Below are 16,025 nucleotides of genomic sequence, written 5' to 3'. Positions count from 1 at the left end.
TTTGAGAATCATTGTTAACATGGGCCCTGAAGCCTCACTCCCTGTAGCTTCTCTTGTCCCTTCCTCCTGTGGATCTTCATCTGAGCCAAATCCTTCAAAATCAAAGTAATCTGGAATGCTTACAATGTCTATGTTGTCATCAACTGGGCCAGGATCACTGGCGAGGGAAAGTTCAGCTGGTGCAGTATCTTCACTCTGTCGTCGGCCCAGGTAACGAGTGATGAGTGCTTGTTCATTTATTTTCTTATTGTATTCCTTCAAGAAGAAAGATGATATTTCATTCATCTTCTGTACCAGCTGAACACAATCACTCTCACTGGCTACAACAGTCTCTATTTCTTCTTGGAGATGGGAAGTCATTCAATATGTGAGAGTTTCATCGTTGTCAGCTGCTTGGGAGTCTGCGTGAGTTTATCTTCTTGTTCGTTGTCGAGAAGACGAGACTTGAATTTCGCAATACAAATTTTCTTGAAATTAATTCAGAATAATAAAAAAAAACTGTTGAAATTAATTGACAAAATTATAGAATACAGTTACAGTATATTCTTATTATAAACAAGTCGCCAAATGTGAAATTTCTGTCGCCAAATTAAAGTGTTGCGTACAATCCCATCCCATCGCCAAAAGTGAATTCGCCAAATAAAAACTCGCCAAATGTGAGAGTTCACTGTAATTATGAAAGAGGTATAAATCATCATCATCCTGATCTTCTTCCAGTCTATGACTGGTAAGGTAGGGTGCAAAAAACAAGGTAAAAGACAGCACAAAAGCAAAATATCAAAAGCACACCCAATAAAGTGGGCAGAAGACTCATTCGCACACTTCTAATCCACTTCACGAACACATGACAGGTGGAGTCAATTATGTGTGAAGCAAATGATGATTAAAGAGGCAAAAAGAATAATATCATACCATCATTTACTTGTCCATTAACCCATAAACTGCAACATACATCTTGGAGATAGATAGGGGGGTTTTTCAAGAATACTCCCCCAGTATCCCTGCTTGTCGTAAAAGGCAACTAAAAGGGTTGGCGGAGGGTTAGTGCCCCTCCCCGGAAAACAAATAACTAAAAAAACAAACAAGAAGCCTCGGACAAGGACTGACCAAACGATAACGACCCAGGACCGGACAAAGGACTTGGTAATGGCTACGTGGAATGTAAGAGGAGCGAATGATGAGGTGAAATAGAGAGAGATTGTCCAGGTGCTTGAGGGTGCAAAAGTGGATGTATGGGGAATGACTGAAACAAAATGGAGAGGAGAAAGTGTGAGAGAATGGGAGTATGGATGGGGTATATGTGCAGGAGTAGGTGAGAATGAGAGGGCAAAGGAAGGAGTATGTATAGTTGTGGGTAAAAGATGGAAGAAGAGCATAAGACAGTATGGATCACTTGGGTCAAGGATTGTGTGGGTAAAGTTGAAAGCTGGAATACAAACGTGGGCGACTGTGTGTGTGTATGCGCCAACGCAAGATCGTGCTAGAAGAGTGAGAGAAAAGTTCTGGACAAATGTAGAAGTGCGCATGGAAAGCTCACAGGAGGTATGTCACAGTCTTCATCAAAACAGCTCATGATGAGTATTGCAGTTTTCAGGTTAATAGACAGTACTGTACAGTCATCAACAAAAAGTACTGTATTGCACACCTGGGGTTAGATGGTTGTGAAAATGAGTGAGTTTTGCACACACATGAATCTATTAACATGTTGCTTCGAACAACATACCACCCAATATATGACATTTAATGTGATCTCGAGTCCTAATACTTACCTAGGACAATATTTGGACTTATAATCACAATGCCCTATAGACCACAATGCTTGGTCCATGTTTCAGAATAATACATGCAGTAAGAGGGCTGATACTTTATTTGAAGGTTGTATATAACCTCTAGACTTTAATGATGTAAGATTCATCACAGTAAATGCTGGAGTGAAAATTCACCTGGACAGAAATATGTGGAAAATTTTACCAACCAGAGAGAGAGAGAGAGAGAGAGTTATAAACTCTCTGTGACTGCTAGTACTGTTACAAGCTAAAATGTTAAAATGAGAGACAGTACTATACTCGGTACTTAAAATTACTTGAATGTAAACTCAGTATAAGGAACAATATGATGACAGAAGGTTATTTTTGTTGCCATGGCCCCAAATTCATCTGAATATGAGCCCAGTGAACTGCTGCCTTAAGGTGTGGTGCTCTGGCAGTCCATGATCCTCCTTTTGGGGAATGCAAAGGGAGCTGATGGATGTTTGGTGCTGCTGTTGTCGTTCCTTAATTCTGGTTTGTCTGGCCGAGCACCCCCTTCGACCACAGGTAAGAAACTGCTGTGGGGCTGTCCTACAGGTATATGCACCATGTAGGAACAAGCACTCCAGACAGCACCTCGCCATCATCAGACTAGAGTCCTTCCCTGCTGTAAAGTGCAGGGAATTATGAGGAAGTTTGACTTCCAAGTGGACGTAAGAGCTAGTTTGCTTTATTCAGGGTGCACAGCATCACTACATGTAGGCTCCTCAACAATGCCTTGTTATATGGGAGCAAAGCCACAAAGTTATATAAGTGCCGCCACATAAGGGCATCCCTCTCCAGCACTGGCATTAGTCTACGTAAGTCCACAGGACAGTGAAGTCATAGTACAAGATACTGAAATAAAGTTTTTTAACTGAACAGGTCCTTCAACAAATACCTAGTAAGCAGGAACTATAATGTGAAAGTATGGAGGTCTGGAAAATTAGCAACTGAAATTACAAGTGTTCTAAAACCAGAACTGGCTGGATGATATATAAATTAAATACAATGCCCTCACACAGTGAACATATTCAGAGTTAACGATTCGGCTAGTGAATGAGCAGGGGGTAATCATATTCTCAAAACCATAATGAACGAATTGAACACCGAGTGAACAAATCTGGGGGGAAGAGTAGGCCATAACTGCCATCTCCCATATTGAACGTACCCCCCCTCCCCAGCAGACGCTGCACAAGAGGTCAGATCTGCGCAGCCTGTTGAAAAGAATCCAATGTAGTACAGTACAAAGATTTCCCTACGTCAAAGATCAGTAAACTTCTAGTGGCAATGGATGTTCCGAGAGAAGAGGTCAAGGCAGATGAAACCGCTACCTTAGGACACAGGAAGTGCTCAGTGAAGTAGAAACCATTTTTCGTTATTACACTGAACGGCACAACGTGAAAGTCAACAGAAGAGAAACACTCATCACACGCTATTACCGCACTCAAGAGAACAACAGGAGCCAGTTGCCTCTACACCATCTGCAACATTTCCTGCAGAAGACGATGATGATGTGATGTCAGTGGTGTCATCTTTGGACTTTGAAGGTTTTATAGCACCTGGTGGTTTAGTGGGTAATTAAGGCACTCCAGTCGGATTGAGCCAGTGAAGGTTTAAATCCAAGGGGTGACTGGAGTTTGTTGCTCATGTAATGCCTTTCAGGGAGTGAGGCTGGTCATTCTCATCTTAAATGCCAGGACCAACTTGCCTAACCCAAGGCTCCTATGTTCCTCATGGGGAATCACAGGATTACATGATGAATGAATGAACAAACGTTAAAAATAAGAAAATCACTCAAAATGTGATGAATATGAACGTGGTGATGGGTAAATAAGCGATAACTATTCTTGAAGATAAGTAAAAGTCCGAGCACATTCTAACCAGCACGTTGTGGTCAGAACGTTTTCACACACTGGATACCTGACTATTAATGTGACTAATAGAAATTGGAACTAAGTTTGAAAGGCTACAAGAGAAAACATGTGACAGAAAGGATACAAGGAAGGGCAATGATATGAAGACAGTTAAAGGTCCGAACATAAACTGACCTGCGCGTAGAGGTCTGAATTTAGGTGTGCTGAACTTTTCCCACAGTGAAACAACAATGGTGGTGATGCCCAGTAGTACCACCGCTGTCAGGTAGATTAGTTTGGGTTGGAAGTCACAGTAGAATCCATAGTACAGCCATGGCACAAATGACCCCATGATTAGCAGCGCAATACCACAGTAGTCCAGCCTGCAGAGATGTGAATAAATTTATGAATCATTATAATTACTAGTGACCACTTCACCCCAATGACATACCTATGCTATTATTGCTAACAACATTTCTATTTAAAGTAACCAGCTTGCAGTTCTCATTTTCAGCACAAGAGCAGTGGTTTCCCAGCACGTAGCTGCCATGGTAACCCCGATAATGCCAAGGTGACACTGTATACAAACCCACAGACTCAACAACAATGCCGAGATACGAGTGTTGAAACTGAGATCTCTCTCACAGACCCAAATTTATAAACTTACGAATGTGCAGTTAGAAGTATTAGCCACACTAGCCGCTATACCTCCTTTCTAGCCCTACCTTTGGCAGCCATGTATTCCTCACTGTTGCCACCCCTTTTCAATCCCCAGAAAAATATTCCGTTCTCTTTAACTATGGCTTCTACTCCCTCATCCCACCATCATATTATGTCTTGGAGGGATCCTCGTCCATCCACACGCTGAATCAAAAACTCTCAGAAGATTGTTCTTGAAAGTTCTGTACTGTTCATTTATGCTTCTGTCAACAACTTCCTGTTTAGCCACAACTCTACTCATCTTGCTATAGAATGCATCCCCCACTGCTTGGTTTTTCAACTTACACATTTTCCTCATAGTTGCATAGGTCCTCTTTTTCACCACTCGCTCCTTGAGTAACTTGTGTTACTGCACACACTCTTCCCTCCCTGTAACTTTAACATTCCTCACCAACCTCCTACAAGCCCTCCTGACCAGGAAATAGTTAACCTGGTTACTGTTTCATGCTAAAAATAAAAGAATAAAAACAAACAAGCGGAACTATCAAGCAGCATGGCCAGTGAAATGAGCCATAAAAACAATCACAAATTCCATGCTTTGGAATTCCTGGCTCTGATTCACAAGCAACGCCATCTACACACAAGTCTTTGGTTTTCCTTTACATATATCCTTTATATACACTGGCGGGAAAGAGTCATGTCACTAACTACCTAGTTAGGGAAAAAAAAAAAAAAAAAAGTGCCAAATCCATCATGTGTTCCTCCACACACACACTTCATCCATCCACCCATTTAAAGCATTTAATCATTCTTGCTCAGATCAACAGATATATAAATGCAACACTGAAACTGTAATATTTATACAATGTGTTTCATAACAGGAATACAACTGCAGCCTGTAAAAGAATCAATCAAAGAGGTAATGGCTGCTAAATAATTTCACACTTGGTCAAGTGGAACAATTCTAATTTTGGCAGCACCATACTTTTAAGAAAGCACTCAGTCGAGAGGATGTGTCCACCGTGTTGCAGTAAGTTGATATTTAGTTAGTCAAATTTACCACAGGATTATGACCTTTCAAAACTTAACAAAAGTCACTGTGTTAGATCAATTGCAACATAAACAAACTTTCATCATTATTCTCCCATTCAATTCACTAATCAAGCAGACAGAGTGTGGTGCATAGATAGTACAAACTATATTAACCTTTGAAGACTGAAATACTGTGGCATATTTATCAAACATAATTACATCTTCAATGATACCCTGCTGTCTCCAGCAAACTGTTCTGAAATACGGCCATGACATAGTGTTTCCAGGCTTTACACTCCTCTTTTATTTCCTTCTCTCTCACTCACATACAGTACTTTCTCTTCTCCCACACCCAATATTCTTTCAGAAGAAAAGGGCAAGCTAGGTGAAATTTCTGAACCATCACTCTGAACGTCATCCTCACACCTGTCAGGAAGCATTAAACACCATGCCAGCCAACTTTGGCAACAGATCCACATCCTCTCCCAACAGTCACCTCTAACTGACTAAGGTCATTTTCATCATATTTATAGAGTGGTGATCTCTGTCACACAGCAGCTCGTGTATATATATATATATAAAATTCTCACAGACTTTCCCTTCCTCCAAGATGGTGGTGGAGTGGGCATGGCTCTAGTGCTACTTGCATGGCTTGAGTATAACCTACAACACTTTAAATGATGGTATTTTAACTGTAAACTGAAGACCAAAAACTGCACAGAATCACTTTCTGAACTTTGTGCAATTTTCTTACTAAGAAAATGGGTAGCCCCCAAAGCTTTCATGAAGCAGCGAGAAGAAATGACATACAAATGGAAATGTTCAATGTACAGTCATGTTCATGAGTCCCGATACACACGTAGTCGTGTTGTCTACTGTTGTGTCCACCACTGGTAGGATGTTGAACTATTTCACTTGCTGCCTGATAAAATTATGTTCAGTGTATCAGGTAGCTCCATATTCCAGAAGCAGTGAGCATTACAATAGACAACACGCCCACACATGTACTGGGACTCATGAACGTCACTGTACACAAAATACATAACACAGAAAATGGCTGTGAGAAAATGTTGGAAAGAAACAAGTACTAAAACAAAATAAGTACAGTATAGCACTACAACTCCTGTATGAACCTACTGAGTCCAGGATGTCTTTTTTAATATATTCTTGCCATCTTATGATTATTTTCTTTTATGTATGACTTTTTTTTTTCTTTAACTAGAGAGCCCCTTCAATACAAGAAGTTATTCCTAAGCTGAATGAAATTGTAACAGGATGTCACTTAGGTCCACATTCTTGTCAGTTAAGGAATCTCCCTAACACCTCTTGTTAAGCAATATATTTTGTTTACTTTAAGTTAATATTGTCTTTGTGTTGCTGAAATCATTCTAATACCACAACACACTGCATAAACAAGCAAGATAATGATATAAGCCAGTTGGACAGAAAAATAAATTGGTGAGGATGAGGTGCTAGGGAGCCTCCTGTACTGATGTGAAAGTGGGTCTTACATTTGTGCAAAAAATTTTAATTTACATGACAGACTGACTACAAGAGTGTGGGGGAGTGTGATGGAAGGGGAAGACCAAGGATGAGATAGAGTCAGTGGGTGGAGAGGTTTATGAGGTGTGTATGAGAGCTGGAGAGTGCAGCTTGTTGGTGGACAGGGTGACAAAGAGATGATTCATTTGAGCTCACCCCTTCAGGGGACTGAGGCATCTGGCAATAGACAGACAAAACGACAGACATAACTTACTTGCTAAAGAGTTTGCCAACAAATTCTGAATGGCAAGAAACTGTGTGGAAGGTGAAGGAAAGGCCCAAGCAGAAGATGGCCCCAATGAAGAAGGCAGTGAAGACAAGCTTTTCCTTGAGATCAACTTGAACCCAGTGCTGCCCCAGGGACGACCCCGTCAGGAAGTACACCATTACTCCAATAAATGATATGCAACCTGGAGAAAAAAAAAAAAAGAGAGAGAAAAAAAAAAATCATTATCACCACCTTCCTCCATCCTGGGAAATCCTGAACAAGGAATGGTCATGACTGAATTGCCTCCTGGCTACTATTAGCTAACATATCCTCTCACACCTTTCTCACTCTGAAACATTCCTCCTCTCTTCCTTTTCTTTCACAAATGTACTGATCCCATACCTTCTAACAACAGTTCAACACACAAAACTGGGTGATCAAGTTATTCCTTTCCCTATTTTTGGTTCTATCTTATCTAACTGTACAGTTTGTAAAGTGTTGGACCTGTTTCTTAGTTGATTTCATGTATTTGTGTTCCATAAGTGTTGAGGATGAAGGAAATTGTGTAGCCTTCCAGTGAATCATAGTTCATACGATACCACCAATGGGAAGCGAAAAAATATCACTATCTTAATTAATTTTAGAAAAGCTTTGTCTTACTGTATGCCACCAATACTAGCTACTATTTAAACCTGGATAGGCATGACAGTGGAAGAAGGATGCAATATTATTGCCTAAATCAAAGAAGAGTTCATAATACACAGATGATGTTAGGAATAAAAAGTCCCTAGTATACACTTAACATACACATCTGTGTTTGAGTTACTTCTCATTCTAATTTCTAATGGATGGACCCCAGGATTATGCCACTTCTGTGGCTTAGTGTACTGATGTGACTAAAACTTTGATGAACACCTATGCCATCTGTGGCAATGGAAGGTGCTACATGAAATGTTTGTGTAGCAATGTGAAGTACAAAACAAGAGTATATGAAAGAAGGATACTCTCTGATGTTCAGGGAGGACTGAGTAATTAGGAAGACATGATACAATATTGGCAGTGGACCATCAACAAACTTTTGCTTAAGACAGTAGCTGATTACCAAGTACTTCAGTATCATGTGCACGACCAAATGAAACATAAAGCTACTGATACTTTACTGAATCAAATGCCTAGTAAAGTAATAATTTCCAATAATATGTAAGGACAAACAGTATATGTGTGACGCAACTATCAGCCAAAACAAGACCCTTCAGCACTGCGTTATTTGTCAACACCAATGAAGCATCTTGTTTACATCACTTGTGGTCCACCAGCCTTGAACCTGCAAATAGCCAGCCACATGTAATGGTATGGCTAAACTCTGCAATAAAGGACCAAAGAACTCTTAACTTTCCTTATCTTACTACATCCTTACTAAAATAAGAAAACATCATACTGTATAATGCACTGTAATACAATAACCAGATACAGAGTAGCAGGATAACGCCATGGCTTACACAGCTTGCATTCCAGCTACCAGCTGATAAGATATTTATCATACAAAGTAGCTCGTAAACACTTAACATCCTTACACGATTAAAAAAAAAAAAAAAAAAAAAAATCTATCTATTGCCACATGCCCTAATCTCGTAAGGGATGGCCACAAACAAATCACCTCCATGTCACCCTGCCCACCGCCATTTCACTGCCCTGCTCCCAGCTCACACCCCCCTCTCTCGTATACCTCTCCACTCCATCCCTCCATCTCATCCTTGGCCTCCCCCTCCCTCTCCCCCCCTCCAACTCACTCACTCACATTCTCCTTGTTAGCCTCTCACGCTCCATCCTCTACCCATGTCCAAACCACCTCAATGCGTTTCTCCTAACGCTTCCTATCACATCCACATCCACACCACAACAATCCTTCACTCTACAAAAAAACAAGCTCCTGTCAAGAAAAGACATAAATAAAAAGAGCACTGCTGACAGATTCTTCCAATATCAGTACCTCTGGCTTTCTTACCATTAAAATAGATATATGGTACTATGGTACCTCAAAATGTTATACTAAAGCTGTTTTATGCCATGCTCCAAGGTACTGCACCTATTTAGAAGACTTTTGTTGTCCTATTCAACTCAGATGTCTCCATTTTAATCTTTCTATCTCCTGATAACTTTATTCAGCTTATGATAAATGTTATAAACTGGAGAAGTTAGGTAATGTATTAAGTGATACCAGCAATACAGGAAAGCATTCCTAAGTTATATACAAAGCATCTGGTAGTAGCAGGAATAAACTAAAAATTACCACCCATTTCTATATACAGTACTATCTACAGCCAGATACCAAATTCCCGTAAGGGGTAGCCATTTGTCTTTGAGTTAGCTGTTTTACTGCGAGGGGCACTAAACATGTGGCAACCAACTTGTTGACATATAGGGAAAACATATGGGTTGGTTATATGGTTACCACCCAGCACTGTAAATGGTTTCCTGGCTTACAGGAAACTATTAGATATGTCACTCAATGTTAAGCCACCTGAAAAAGGAAAGAAGAGTAATAAAAAATGACTGGAAAGACGGGAGAAATAGGATGAGAGGAAGGCAGACACAGAAAAATAATGATAAAGGTGAAGGAAGAAGCAGGCAGCACTACATCAAGTGAATGGAGGATGATCGCCACCATATACCACTAATCGCCCACTTCAATGACGTCAAAATGCAATTAAATACCTTCCCTGGCATCAAGTAATGGCCCTGGGCAGGTGGGACAGCCTACTCAACCCTATCATCCCAAATTCACTGTACACAATGGATGACTCTGTCATTCCCATTCCCTCATCTATATAAAAAAAAAAAAATTACATTAACTCAACCTGAAGATGTCTCTCATTATTTGTTCTTGCTGCCTCTACACTATAAAACTATATTTAACTCCCAAGCCTTCCATACTGAAGGAGTTTACAAAAGCTAACCCCTCCAATTTGAAATCTCTCTCACAAGCTAAATAAAAAAAAAAAAAAAAAATGTTGGCAAATATGAATCATATGGTCTGACTCAAAGAGATAGGTGGGGTTTTTGGCTTGCATAATGGCATTCACAAGATATGACTGATATGCCTGGGCTGAACAATGTAGCCTTGTGCCTCCACACTCCTGATTTCAGGGAGCAATACATGTTTGCATGATTGAATTATTGATTTTTTTTTTTTTTGTGCTGTACTGATAATTTTTATTTAGTAATGGTTAAGAAACAAAAATATCATTGATCTCATTCAAACCTATCACCGTCAAATGATTATAATGTAACTTAGGTTCACCCCTCATCCTTTCTGATTCACCAGTAAATACAGTACTCTGCATTTTTTTTTTTGGGGGGTGGGGCCCCCCCCCCATTTGTCTGTCTATAGTCAAATGCGCTAATCCTGAAAAGGGTGGCCATAAACAAACTGCCACCACGTCACCCTATCCTCTACCATCAGACTGCCCTCTCTCCAACTCACTCCTTCCCCCACTCAACTGTGTATACCTCTCTATTCCATTTCTCAATCTCATCCTGTCTCTCCCCTCTGGTTAATGCCAGATCATATTACTGAGTTGCGGGAAAGCTTTCTTATGAAAGGGAATAATGTGGTGACATGAGGTGAGTGAACAGTGCATCTGATAATGAAAGCTTTGTATGAAAGACAACTGTGGTGAACCTCCCTCCTTCCCTCCCTCTCCATGTGACTCTACACTCACTGAGTGTTGGATGAAATGGTTTCCTGAGATACAGGAAACATTCATTATGAATATAACCAAATGATGCCTAATGGTTTAGTGGGTTAAGGCATTCCAACCAAACTGAGCCTGTAAAGGTTCCATCTGAGGGGTGGCTGGAGTTTACTGCTCATGTAATGCCATTCCAGGACAAGCAAGATTCCTCACACTGTCTTAAATGTTTAGACTCTGTAGCCTCGCCCCGGGTCCCAATGCACCTGTTTGTATGATCACCATCATCATCATCATCATCATCATGAATGATGAATGACGAATAATGATGATGATGATGATGACTGATGGATGATGAATGATGACTGATGATGATGATGATGTGGTGAATCATGGTATGCAATGTGTCACTAACAAGGTCACTAGCACATCTGTTCTAACCTGATGATGATCCCTAATCCCCTACAGCTCAGCTGACGGCCATGTGCGGTCAAACTGGAGGGGGGAGGTGGTGGCTGAATCGGTAGAGAGGCGGCCTGCAGGTCTAATGGACCCAGGATTGAATCCCGGCTGGGGCAGGGAACAGTTTAAGGATTTGAATTTCCTAAAAGCAGACTTTCCTGATCTACCAGATGACCTGCCAACACATCGTAAAAATACCCCCGCTAATACCAATACACCAGTCCTGTATGAGACAGCCCTAACATGTATTCAATATGGACGGTGGGTGTTTGCAAAGAAATGGTGACATGTGGAGGTGTAGGAGAATTACTGGGCCTTGGGATAGGTTACTGCCCCCGAGAAATAGGCTCTGATGCCTTTGCCAATACTACATCACATCACATCCCCTTCTTCACCCTTGCACCTAAGCCTGGTGGTATCTGTGACAATCAGAAACCACCACACGCACCCAGTGTCAGCGATTACGATTCATTGCAGGTCCATCAATACCCACATGCATGGCCAAGTGGACTTCAGAATGAGGTCAGGCAGCACAACATAAACAAGGGATGGGAGTGGGAGGGGGCAGAAAAATGTGGCTGGGTGACAATTAGGGTACAATACAGTACACGGGCTCAGTGTGAATGGAGAGAGAGAGAGAGAGAGAGAGAGAGAGAAATGTAAGACAGTAAAAACAAGGATGAGAAAGACTGTGAGAATGTGAAAATGGAGAGGAGTGAGACAGTGGGAATAACAGTATTGTAAGGAAGAGGAAATTTATAAGACGGAGAGACAGTGATGAGTGTAGAGGGAAGAGACAAATGAGGAAACTGCTGGCAGACACCCAGGCAGTATGTCATGTAGGTCTACAGCCAAATCAAATGCCCAGTCATTAGCCCTGGCTCACTGCAACACAGCACCTGCACTTCCTATTGAGCAACACCTTATGTGCAGCTCATACACAGTAGTTACAGTTACAGCATGTTTGTCCAAACAGATAAAGATCACTAACCCCTTTCATCTCAGATAATCGCCAAGTGTAGTCAAACTGGAGGATGAACATGATTATTAACTTAGGAGACTCACTGCAACCTTGTATCTATGGCTAAATGAAATGTTGTGTAAATAATGAATTACAGTTAGAGCATGTTTGTCTAGCCTGACAAAGATCCCTAACCCTTTCAGTTCAGTTGAAAGCCAAGTGAAGTCAGACTGGAGGATCAGTCTGATTGATAACCAAGGGAAATACATGCAACCTCAAAACTATGGCTCACAGAAACCCATACTGTGTGTGTGTGTGTGTGTGTGTGTGTGTGTGTGTGTGTGTGTGTGTGTGTGTGTGTGTGCGTGCGTGCGTGCGTGCGTGTGTGTGTGTGTGTGTCCAACCATGGGCAAAGGGTCACAGGCTGTTTCGAAGGCCCTGTAGTCCTCCTACATACCATACACCTCCCCACGTCACCACTTCAGTGCTAGCACTCACCATCCACATTGAATACATGCTTGGGTTGTCTCATACAGGACTGGTGTATTGGTATTAGTGCGGGTATTTTTACATGGCAGCAGGTCTTATGGTATATCAGAAAAGTCTGCTTTACAAAATTCAGATCCTTAAACTGTTCCCTGCCCCAGCTGGAATTTGAACCTGGGTCCACTGGGACTGTATGCCACCTCACTACCAATTAAGCCACTGCCTCCCCCATGGAAATTGCGCCAGTTCCCTCACATTAAAACAGAATCCTCATTTACCCTGTTTCACTTCAAGTTCATTTCTTATTAAGCTGCCAATGAATTAACACCTTTCCTTCACTGATAACTGCCCGAGATTCACTAAAAAGGCTGTTTGAAGTCAATTTTTTTCTCTACCCCTCAGTCACGAACTACACACATTTCATTTAAAACTGTTTCATTGAAAGCACCATTTTGTCTGCATACTCCACAGACATTAAGTGAGGATTGACTACTTTCAATTCTATCCTGAAAAATATAAATGAAACAGAAGTGATAAATGCATGACAGCATTAATGATTCTCACCTTGGTACATTCACAGAATCTTGCTTGTAATTAGATATGGTATAAATTGGATTAATAAACTCTTACCAGCACGTCTTAATTCACATCAGCTATGTACGGTTCTCAACCAATTAAGCAATGGTAGCACTTACGAATTTTGTTCTGTCTCTTACTAGTACTTCTTACTTTACATCAAGTTCTAAACCAAATAAGCAGTGGCAGCACTTATGTACTTTGTTCTGACTACTGTCAGTCAATTTCAATTAACACAGACTAGTCCAATGCAGCAAGTAAGTAGCCTGATCTCAATCACTACCATCATATCACTGAACAATGAACTGTCAGCAACAAAGATTACCTACTGTTTCACTGTGTCTATTCTAATTTTGCATTTAGGGCCTGTCCATGATGCATCATATCAAAGAGCATCATTTAAGAGCAGAAAAACATATCAAGCACTTTCCATGTTAGGAGTATCAACTGGCACAGAAAAAGGCACAAAATGTGAAATAGTAAGCCATCTTTTGTCCCTGATTGTTCAGTTATCTTATCATACTGCACTACCAGGTACTGTTAGCCCCTTCAATCTGAGGATGTATTTTCCAATTTATACTTGTTTTCTCTAAACAATTATTCACTTCAAGACAGGATTTTGAAATTAGACACGTCATATACAGCCATCCATACCTTCTCTACTAGGGGTCTCTCCAAAAATCAATAAAATCATCTGTTAGTAGCAAGAACAAAATAAAATTATGTACTATGACTGATGGCATTAACAAAACCTTTTGTACATATGCTGCACAACTTTTTCATATGCCACACAACTTTCAAAATAATCTTCACAAAATAAAAAATGCACCAGGAACTGTAATCTCATCAGATGATAGGACAAAGGTGAGTCCGAGTAATGGAAAGTATTGATTAAACCCTTCAGGTTAGGGACATCATCTTTATTGTATTCTTATTTCCAACTACAGTAGTGTACTTTATTTGCCTTGGGATGGACCTCTGTTAGCAAAGGTGTTAATGATGGCTATACAATATTCAACTCTCGCAGTTCAAATATGTTCCCCTGATTTTGATGAGAGTTGTCTCAAGAAATGGAGATAACAAAGAAGGATGTAAATTATATTATCTGGCTGATGATGTTTACCCTCTAATGATCAGGAACACTTTGGTAATCTATTACAACTAAAGCTAAATGGTTTTATTCAGCTGAGAGTGAACAACAGGAACCTTAAACTTAATACTATCATCAACAAATCTCATTATCCACATATCATCATCATCCAGACGTCCTTTCCCAACCTAGGGCAGGGTGAGGAGTAGAACTCCAGCATTCTATTACAGCTAAGACCTGAAGATTTTATTCAGCTGAGAGAGACAGGAGTCCGAAAGGTACCATAATACTGGCACAATTAACTTTCTCATGCTTAGAACAACTGGAACTTTCTATTAGTTAACCAAACTATTTTATTCTGCTACGTGAGCCAGAAGATCCTGAGAGAGAAGTGACATCACACAAGTTACAAAGATGACACTCAGAGTCTGATTAAACCTGATAACATCTGAAAGATAAGACATGATCACACCACTGATCAAGAATAAAAAACTGCTTTGGATTGTTGTTGTAGCCCCAGGCTTATCTGAACATGAAGCTGCCCTTCTCCAATCCACATTATCCTTTTGGGGGATATGGAGTGAGCTGAGATACATTTGTAGGACCAGGCAGGAGAAAGGCCCTGTTATTTGAGTGCCACTGCAGCCGTGGCTCAGTTGGTTAAAGCGCTCCGCTCTGACCGAAGGGTCGGAGGATCGAATCCACCCAAAAGTCATTGGTAGACATCAGGAAGGGCATCCGGTCATAAAATGCTACACGCTCCAAACCAAAGTCCTCTACCCAGGGGCAACGCCTTAGCCCTTATCCAAAAAAGGGGAACCTGGCGTAAAACTCACACTCTCACACACACTCTCTCTCTCACACACTGCAAGAAGGCATCCCTCTCCAGCACCACTGATAAGGAAAAGATGTATAATGAGTCTGATGATGATCTTGAGTATTTAGTATTATATATGTATAACCTTAGTGGCATTATGTCTACATTACTCCATCAGAAGCATAGGAGGCCCAATGTCAGGCTAATCAGTCAAGATATTTAACCTCTACAATCAGAGAATGCCTTCTATACCTGTACATTATTGCCTGCAGTGGGTGGGGATGTCCACCACCAACTTACTTTGATGTGGTGCTGCCTTCAGGTAACTACACTAAGTGACAAGTCAAATGGTTTCCTATAAACCAGGACACCCTTAACTATGATGAGGAATGATCATTTAACTAAATGACACCTGGTAATTTTGTGGGTTAAGGTGCTTCAGCTGGACTGAACCTGTAAGGGTATGCATCTAAGGAGTGGTCAAGGTTTTTTGCTCACATAATGCCACTCGGGGCAAGTATTCTAAAATGGCTTGTCACTCTTTCCTTAAATGATGGGAATGGATAGCCTGGCCCCAGGATGCTATACTCCTGATGGGGCAAAAAGAGGGCTGCACGATATGGATAGATACAGATACTGTAGACAAATGTGACGGACAGGTATGCAAATACATATAGATTGATAAAGAGACAAGTGATAAAAACAATACTCTTGCTACCATCAAGCAATTTTATTGAGTCTGGGAGAAACTATTCAAACTGGGGGGGAAGGGTTAGATATGACCTTCATTTAACCCTCAATACAAGGAATCCCTCATAAGCAGAAACAAAATCATCTGGAGGTAGCAAAAATATAC

At 40.8% G+C, this 16,025-nt stretch overlaps 1 protein-coding gene across 2 annotated transcripts in view; it reads right to left on the bottom strand.

Annotated features, from left to right (window-relative positions):
- The window catches only part of AdipoR (adiponectin receptor), a 44,980-nt gene that overhangs the window by 16,317 nt on the left and 12,638 nt on the right, over positions 1-16,025 (bottom strand). For both annotated transcript variants that reach the window (XR_013897441.1, XM_080273010.1), the window contains exons 4-5: positions 7,092-7,287; positions 3,839-4,026 (exon numbers count right to left, since the gene is read on the bottom strand). Coding sequence is in view for 1 of the 2 variants with exons in the window: in XM_080273010.1 (XP_080129136.1) it covers positions 3,839-4,026; positions 7,092-7,287 (384 nt within the window). In the remaining variant the exon portion in view is untranslated. The remainder of the gene's footprint in view (positions 1-3,838; positions 4,027-7,091; positions 7,288-16,025) is intronic.

Source organism: Coenobita brevimanus, chromosome 52 (genome assembly GCF_032717465.1).
Source record: "Coenobita brevimanus isolate Jiangsu-jjx chromosome 52, ASM3271746v2, whole genome shotgun sequence".
NCBI classification, from domain to species: domain Eukaryota; kingdom Metazoa; phylum Arthropoda; class Malacostraca; order Decapoda; family Coenobitidae; genus Coenobita; species Coenobita brevimanus.
This window is presented reverse-complemented; position numbering and strand designations above follow the sequence as displayed.